This window comes from Lontra canadensis, unplaced genomic scaffold (genome assembly GCF_010015895.1).
Source record: "Lontra canadensis isolate GAN:19392208 unplaced genomic scaffold, GSC_riverotter_1.0 scaffold29, whole genome shotgun sequence".
Taxonomy (NCBI): Eukaryota; Metazoa; Chordata; class Mammalia; order Carnivora; family Mustelidae; genus Lontra; species Lontra canadensis.
In genome coordinates this window covers 5,394,025-5,403,244 of record NW_022631023.1, presented here as the reverse complement: position 1 = coordinate 5,403,244, position 9,220 = coordinate 5,394,025, and the positions used below count along the sequence as shown (strand labels likewise).

Genomic DNA, 9,220 nt, shown 5'->3' with positions numbered 1-9,220 from the left:
TTCCCTTCCCTTCCCTTCCCTTCCCTTCCCTTCCCTTCCCTTCCCTTTCCATCTGCATCAGGCCCCAAGCATTCGAGAGTCTGAGCAGGTGAAGGTCGCGGGGGCTGGGGAGCCATGTGACTGCTCTTACCCCCTCCACATGCTTTGCAGCTCTGACCCATCCTGCTCAATACCACTGGGCCAGGAATTCAATTTACAACATGGCCCTCGTCTGCACAGAACACCAGGGCCTACGTGGAACTGACTTCTAAAAACGATTTTGCCTCTGCATTTTCTAGATAAGCAAACTGAGAACCAGAGAAGCTATGAACCTTCCTGAGAATCCCAGAGCAGTGAGACACATCCCCAAATCACTCTACTGGCTTCTGCCAGCTGCCTCACTGGAACCAGAATTACCTGAGGGTTGGGAGGGAGTCAGTCTTATCCCAGAGAAGGCTGGAGGGCACTGCCTGTCTGATGTAAGGCTGCCTTTCCCTTGTTCCCTAGCCAAGTGCTGATGGCAGGCATGGTTTTAGGCATAGAGGGGCTTAACAGCCCACCCAGAGCTCACCCTCAGTGGGGGTTTCTCAGGAGCTGTGTATCTGAAGGTGCCCACCCCTGGATGGCTGTGAGTCCCTTCTCCGCACCAAGGCCCTGACCATTCCCTATGGCATCCCTCCCTCCCCGTTAAACGACACTTCCTTATGTCACTCCAGTGTAGCCACGCTCTGCATCTTGTTCATCAAGCTGCCTGTGGACTGTGCCCCTCAGCCAGTGCCACGGAGGCTTTGCCGGGGCACCTCCCAGCCTCCTGCTGCTGGGTCTGGGGCTCTCTGAGCCCTGCTTTCCTAGTCTCAGGGCCACACCAAGCCATCAGTAGACCCTTGCTCAGTGGTAGTGAGCTCTGTGCCACCAAATCTAGTAGTCCCCCATTTCTCCATCACATTCTGGGGCCCCCTCCTCTGCTCTGGAAATCCTGGTGGAAGGAGTCACAGTGTCAGAACTTCGCCAGGGAATGCCTGACTCTGCCAAGTTAACAGAAAGTAACAATTCCTGAAATGTTAGTGCTTTCTTTTCAAACATTGTAATATTTTTCCAACAGAGGGAGGAATGCATAAATCACTTTCAGCTGGAGATATTAGTTTCAGAGATGATTGTGACAGTTATTTTTATGACCCATGCTCACAATCTCATATATTTCTTAGATGTACGTAATTTTCCATACCTTCTCATTTGTCAAAAAATAATATTGTTGTTTTTGTCATTGTTATTAAGGGGACTCAGGTTGTTCAAAGCCTGCAGGTTGCAACAATGTTTTAAATCTAAAAGAGAGGTTTTCTGGGTCCCCTCGAATGACAGCTCATCTCCCCCTTTGCAATCGGATGCAAGAGTCCCTCAGGGAGGAAAAGTATTTGGGGCTCTGAACCGTCATATGATGACTCCTAGTGCTGAAGGTGCTACTTACCTGCCGACATGGTTGGTGTCGAGGGTCCATCGCTGGGAGGGCCCCGTCCCACGCTCATGCAGTAATGCTAAAGAAACGTGTTTAGGGTACTGACATGAGCTTCAGGGAACTCCTTCCCTGCCCAGTGGCCCTATCCCTTACAGATTCCCTGAAGTGCTGTTAAATTGTGAATGCACTGAGGCAGGGGCAGACAAACCCACTGTGTCCTCGGCATCATCTGGACTCTCATGGGTTAGAAAAACATAGCCCCCCAAATAGTCCCTGAACATTGGGACATTCTAAACACACTACTCTTGTGGGCACCGGTAGCTGTCCAGCATAGAGGAAAATGGGTCCATTGATTTAGGTCACAGATGCATCCTTCTGGCAGGGCTTGCGAAGCCACTGTCCTCTCTTCCCGGATGGAGGTGTGGTTGGAGGGACCTAGGAGATCAGCTTTGTCTCTGGAAAGATTGACAGGAGTTTGCTTAGGGTCTGCAAAGGGAATGTCACATAACTAGTTGCACCTGAAATAAGGTGCAACTCATATATATTTATATTCTTTTCTTATCCTTCTCCTTATATCCTTATCATCGTTTGTCTGCATCTATCTTCTGTCTATTTATCTTTCTATCTACCTATCTTCTTTCTATCATCTGTCTATCTATCTATCTATCTATCTATCTATCATCTATTATCTGTCATCTACCTCTTCTCTATTATCTCTCTATTGATCATCTATTATCTACCTGTTATCTATCGTCTATCTATTGTCTACTATCTATATATTATCTATCTATCTATCTATATCTATCTATTATCTATCTATCTATCTATCTATCTATTTTCTTTCTACTATCTATATATTATCTATCCATCGTCTATCTATCTAATCTATCTATCTATCATCTATCTCTCTCTCTATTATCTATCTTTCACCTATCTTCTATCTAGGAGAGAAAGAACAGAGCAAGCAGGAAAGAACAAGCCTGCCTCACTTGAAATGATCCCATGTCCTCCACCCTTTCTGTGAGGGGTGCTGCCTGAATATTATCATCCAAAATCACTGAGAAAGGAAGTGAGTGAATGACGAACTCAGGCTGCCTGGTGTCAATGTCGGAGGTAGAGCTCTGTCCCTGCCTCAAGTGCCACAGACATTCCCATCCGGAGCTGGACGTGCCCAGTACACCGTTGGGCTCCAGATGCAAGTCCAGGTGGCAGTGAGGTCTTGACCCAAGTGCTATGGGGTCTTCCTTGAGCTAACTCTAGGGACATGTTGGGTGCTTCATCTGTAGACAAAGTAGTTTAAGTCTCAACTCTGGCTGCATCTTGGAATCATCTGAGAGGCTTTCATGAAAACAGGGATGTCTGGTGTTCCCCCAGGGCTGCTGGTCATGTGACTTGGTTTTGTTACCAGAAGCCCTGAGTCTGGAGAGGGGTACTGGGCCTGTATTTTTTTTAAAGATTTTATTTATTTATTTGAGAGAGAGAAAGAGAGAGCAAGCATAAGCAGGGTGGAGGGGTAGAGGCAGAGGGAGAAGCAGACTCACTGCTGAGCAGAGAGCCCTGTGCAAGACTGGATCCCAGGACCCTGAGATGACCAGAGCTAAAGGCAGTCTGCACCTGTATGTTCTTAAAAAAGATGCTTTGGCAATTGTGATGATTAACTTTCACCTGACTGAAGGAGTTGTAACAATGCTTCCCTTTTATAACTAGAGGATTTTATTTATTTATTTGTTTTTATGTTTGGCTAGAAGTTGATGTTGATGCCCAGTGAAAAGGGACACTGAGTCTGAGCTTTCACTTTGCTTTGGCTCCTATCTTATTTTCTATGATTGTTACAGTGTGAGTTAGTTAAATCCTCCCAGTTTAGCAAGCATATTGCTAAGTCTCCCTCACTGGAACAGAATGTAAGTCCTGGGGAAGATCAACCAAATCGTGAAGTTCAGATGGGGTCACCCATGGGTGACGATAGAAACAGCAGCCCTCATTTAGTCGGCAATCGTGTTGGCATCAGAAGTATATACAGGAACCCAGTGACTTTGACCCAGAGCTCTTGTGAATATCAGTTCCCCATTGAGTCAATATCTGTAGTTCTATTTAAATTGTCTCTATGAGGTTTTCAGGAAAAAGTCAAATCATAGCTAATATTTTTAACACCATGTGATACGTGGCCACGAGACGTGGAAAATCACATACAGAAGGTATCTGAGGGGTTGGGACTGTGTTCTTGAGTTTCACAGTTTCTTGCAAGTGTAGAGTTGGGGCAGGCAGAGGACAGCCAAATCCTGGGCTCTGATGGGGGTCAGGACAGACTCTCTTCTGCAAACCAGGCCCTGTGCTGTGGATGGTGAGTGCACGCGGTGTGGTGACTGGCGGCTGTCTGCCTTCCTGCTCTCAGCTCCGTGATGGCTTCACCTGTGTGTTTTCTCTTGTTACAGATGGGCAGAAGAAAGTTCAAGAAGAATTCGACATTGACATGGATGCGCCAGAGACAGAACGCGCAGCTGTGGCCATTCAATCTCAGTTCAGAAAATTCCAGAAGAAAAAGGCTGGGTCCCAGTCTTAGTGGGAATGCCCCTTAGTGGGAATGCCAGAAGACACCGAATTCAACCATCATCTGTCAAGAAATTAAAAGAACAGCACCCTAGAGAGAATCCATCTGCACACAATACACACATGCACACCTGTCCTGCAATGCATGTACAGAGACCCATGATATTTATTCCCCCATAGGAAGGTGTAGACAATTCAACTGTGGGTGGCTTAATCTCTGTTTATCTCTATTATCATTCCTCCTGCAGCTAACTCTTGATGTTGTAATAAAATGGAGTTACGATGCGTGATTCAAGTGTCTGCTTTGTCTCTCCCTTTAGAGTAACCCAGGAAGTGACCAGTGGATGATGTGACCAGTAGAAATGGCTGTGGGGCAGATGTCTTAAGAGGTAGAGCTGAAACACTGCTTCTGTGAGAAGCTTCCTGCTGGGAGCAAGAGATCTACTCTTTGTCATACCTGTCTCATTTGAAGAGTATTAACTGCCAACTGGCAATGCATTTTCCTCTTATGATGGGAGTAGAGCTCTGTATCCTGGGTGCCAAAAAGCCAGTCTTCCAGAGGAATTATGACTCACCCACGAGAACAAGAAAGGGGAGGGCACGTGTCCCTCAGATGTGCTCAGCAGGCACATCTCACAAATCCAAGGGGACGCCCCCACCGCTGAGGTCATTCTCTCTGCACCTGCATGGCTCCAGAGGGAAGGTGGTTCTCGAGTCCCTCCCCATCCCAACCTCCTTGAGCTCCTTACACTGTGATTTGCTACTTGCTAGACTCATTCGCCACAACCTGTAATCTGAGAAGTTGTATGGCTTCTCTCCCATTAAGAGAATATCCTCCCCTGAGAACCTTGCAGGTAAATTGTTTCACACACCCCAAAGGGGCTCCGCAGGCTAGGAGGAGGGATTGTCACATGGAAAGGATGCCTCACAGAGTAAAGAACAGGGGGCTAGGTCCTTGCTTTGGGGCCCCAGGTAGTAGGAGCCCCAAACCACTGAATCTTGTTGTTGTTTGAGCTTCGCTGTGTGAGAAGATGATATGGAAGTTGCATCTTGTCTTCAGCATCCTGAGGGGGTCTGTGAGAGCACAGTGTCCTACTGAGGGGCACCTGATCTCTTTCCTTCACCAGCTCCTTAACCAGGGGTCAAGGTGGAGCATGAAGAAAGTGGAAAGAGGAGAGAGAGGGCTCTGTGTGTGTGTATGGCTGTTCACCCCTGTACCTGGGAGCGCAGATGTAAAGTGTGGTGGAAGGGGGCCAGGGCCCGCCTGGGGTGGAGCCCATGCAGGATCCTCCAGCAGGTCCCCGTTTGGGGCCACAAGGGTTGGGACCGAAAAAATGCATCCATGGGAAGATTAACTGTTTCAAAAACTCTATCTGAAAATGTGTCTTATGTGTTTTCTGGGGAGATCCCTCCTACCGAACAATTATCTGAGGCTGTTAGAGACAGGGGGTGGGCTCCAGGTTTCCCTGATGGGTTTCTAATTAGAGAAGTATTCAGTAGTATTGCTTTGGTACCAGCAAACAGCCAGGGCTTCCTGGAGCTCCTGGCAGCTATGGACCCACTGCAAACAGGACAGCAGGTCAAGGGGACACTCCAGAGCAAGCCTCCTGAGACTGCAGGGCAAATGCCACGGAAGTTATATGGGCTTCTCAGTAGTCTTTATGGAGGTAAAGAGAGTAGGGAACATAATTCAGATGAGTTCCCTCTACGTCCCACCCTTCTGGTGCCCTCATTGTGCCTTCATTATCTGAATATTATCACATAAAGAGAGTGGGCCCCTTCCGGAGTGTGTCTGGACCTGATGGCTCGTGTGGGTTTCATCCTGCTCTGACTCACCTGGAAGCAAATCTGGTTTTATAGTGAGGATGCTCCCCCTAGAGGGACTCTCCTTGCAAAGTGGGATAATCTAACCAAGGTTCTTCCCCAATGTTCCAAAGGGATGGGAAACACTCTTCAGTAGTAATGGCCCGTTGATGCAGAAGGAGGAGAGGGGGGCATTATGTCATGTTTGGAGAGGCCCTCAACAGCCCCAATACACCTCCCTGATCCCAATCATGGAACAAGGGCATGTCTGACCTTTGAGCCATGGGAATGAAGTTTTTGTTTCCCAGGTAGATTCATAAGAGTGTCAAACTCTAGCTAACAGCAAAGGGAAGACTTTGAATCACCTCGCTCTGCATGGGAGTTGGTATGTTGAGTTTCTGGCCTCATGGAGGTAGAGGAAGGAGAAGGGGCTTATGGTACCAGGCTTGGAGGTCCTTTCTCTTCCCTTGGGCTGCAGTGTTCAACCCCAAGGAGGGAATGTCCCCAGAGTGTGCCCAAGGAGGGATGCGTACAGTGTCAGCAAGCTGGAGCATCATTAACTCAATTTCATTTCACACATATTTACTGAACTACCATGTGTATGTACCGGTGCTGTGGCCATCCTTGTCAAGATGCTGGCTGGCTGGAGGTGAAGAGGCCCAAATAAACAGATGATAAAATGGAGAGATTTGTGCTGGGGGCAGCTCATCTAGGCTTGGAGAATCACTCAAGTTTCCCTGAGAAACTGCCCTTCCAGCAAGGATGGGAAAGATGATGGGAGTCACTAGATAAATAGGGTGCGTGGTTGCAGGGGTTGGTGTAGAAGGCTCTGGGCAAGGTCCAGGAGAAGGAGATGCTCAGCTTTGCAGAGTCTCCCTATATTACCACATCCCAGCCTGGGGCATGTGGTTCTGTCACCCACACTTGGGCAGGTCAGGAGGCAGGACTCAAAGCTTGAGACTTGGAACTGGGTTGATCTTTGCCTTTGAGTCAGCCAGGTGGCTGCAGAGAAGTTACCCACAGGAGCAGCAGCTTTCCTTTTCATCAAGGTGATGATCAAGTGTACGTAGGTGGATGGGAAAATATTAGGAATTTAAGATGAGATAAAGTACTTGAGTGTCTGGCTGAGTGTAGGTGTCTGGTACATGAAAGGCAATAATGGCAGACCCATGTGGCAGAGTCCATCATTGGATCCAGTGGCAGCAAGCTTTTTCCTGAATCAACACAATGCGGAGTTTCCATGGGATTCAGCTTCTCTTGTTGACAGCCAGTTGGGCCAGTGGTGACACCTGACTGAAGAGGTGGGCTCAGCCAATCAGAATCCTTCTCTCATGAGTTTGGACTAATGGTCATGGTTATTGAGCTAGTTAACAGGAAAGAGATGTTGAGTTGGGGTCAAAGCTGTTATTGTGACCGATTAATCTGAAAAAAAGTCTTCACAAAAACGCAATCCCCCCCCACTTTTTTTTTTCCAGGAAGTGACAAAAGCCAATTTGGAGAGAGATGTAAGAGAGTGCCAAGAGGATTTAAGGGCCCAGGAGAGACAAAGGGTAGCTTAGGTTGAGTTAGTCATTTTGTTGAAATGAGCAGAAACGCATTCACATGAGCTAAAAACATAATTATTCAGGATTCACAGACATCTAAAAATAGAATATCCAAGACATCCGAGTAAAGAATAGAACACCATGGGCAGGCAGAATTACATTAAATTTATAAACAAACTGGAGTGTGGTGGGGGAAGAATTGACATGTTTATATTACTAACTTTACAGCATTTTATGACTTTCAGTGAAGTTTTATAGTTTTCTTCACAAAGGTCTTTCTATTCTATTTCTAGATATTTCATGGTTTTTGTTGTCCTTCTAAATAGAATCTTTGGAGGTGGGTATTAAGGAGGGCACGTATTGCATGGAACACTGGGTGTGGTGCATAAACAATGAATCTTGGAACACTGAAAAAATAGACTAAAGTTAAATAGAATCTTTGCCCAAAGCTTTTCTATTTGGTTTTGCTGTTACTCAGGAGAACTACCAATATCTGCATATTTAAGTCTATAACTACTCATCTTACTGAACTGCATAATATCTGATGGCTTTTCAGTGGATTCTTTGGAATTTCCCAGTAGACAGTCCTATCATCTGCAAAGAACAATAATTTATCTCTTTTCCCCCACATTTTTAGCTCCTTTATTTTTCCTAGTATTCCTTATACTTCACCTTGCACTTTGAGGGAGACTTGGGGGTTGTAGCAGCCTTCGGTGACAGTGACAGACCACCTCTTGAGGTATTGTTCTCACAGCTCATCTATTTTTGGGTTGACAGATTTTAACATCAGAGGGTCATGTATTTTCATGTCCTGTAGTTTTCTTGTCATACCTTTGAAGGAACAAATTTTATATATCTTGAAGACTAGTTTGGACAAATTAGTAGAATTATAAGGGAGGAGTAGGGAGGAGAGTTTAGGCTTGGTGCTTAGGGTGAGGATTCACATGGATGGCATGTTAGGAGATTTCACTTGATTCCAATTCAAAGCATGGATCATTGAGGTGGGGTCCCCTGGTTAGTCATAGATCATTGAGGTGGGGTCCCCTGGTTAGTCTGAGACATTTACAGTCTTAGCTTAGGTTTCTGTAGCAAAATACCACAGACTGGGGGGCAACAGATGTTTATTTCTCATACTTCTGGAGGCGGGAGGTCCAAGGTCAAGGTGTTGGCTAATTCGGTTCCTGGTGAGAGCCCTCCTCTTGGTTTGTAGGTGGTCTCCTTTTTGCTGACTCTTCACATGGTAAAGAGAAAGAGAGCTCTGGTGTCTCTTCTTCTTATAAGGGCCCCAATCCCACCATGGGCTTCCACCCTCATGGCCTCACCTAAACCCAATCACCTCCCAAAGGCCCCACCTCCTAATACCATCATATTGGCAGTTAAGACTTTACCATATGAATTCTGGGGGAGAGAGACATTTTAGTCCATGACACCTGCCTTTGCCGGCGCAGGGATGGCCAGTTCTCCTAGATGTCATTGACTGTAATGTGATCAGACTAACACATTGGACTTTATTCATGGCCTGGCTGATTTACTGCAGGGCTGCAATTTGCGGCCACTGCCCGACACTGTGTTGGCTATCTTCTCCTGATGGCTGTGACAGTGGGCTCCATTCAGTGCCACATTGCCCTTTTGGAAGTAGTTTGTTCTTTTGTTAACGGATGCTTAATTGAATAAGAATTAAGGGTGAAGGGCGCCTGGGTGGCTCAGTGGGTTAAGCCTCTGCCTTCAGCTCAGGTCATGATCTCAGGGTTCTGGGATCGAGTCCCACATCGGGCTCTCTGCTTGGCGGGGAGCCTGCCTCCTCCTCTCTCTCTCTCTGCTTGCCTCTCTGCCTACTTGTGATCTCTCTCTGTCAAATAAATAAAATCTTAAAAAAAAAAAAAGAATTAAGGGT

At 46.7% G+C, this 9,220-nt stretch overlaps 1 protein-coding gene across 1 annotated transcript in view; it reads left to right on the top strand.

Moving 5' to 3' along the window:
• The window catches only part of PCP4 (Purkinje cell protein 4), a 53,551-nt gene extending 49,282 nt beyond the window's left edge, over window positions 1-4,269 (top strand). Inside the window, exon 3 of the mRNA XM_032865545.1 lies at window positions 3,865-4,269. Coding sequence (XP_032721436.1) covers window positions 3,865-3,992 — 128 coding nt within the window. The 3' untranslated portion in view covers window positions 3,993-4,269. The remainder of the gene's footprint in view (window positions 1-3,864) is intronic.
• The last annotated feature ends 4,951 nt before the right edge of the window (window positions 4,270-9,220 follow it).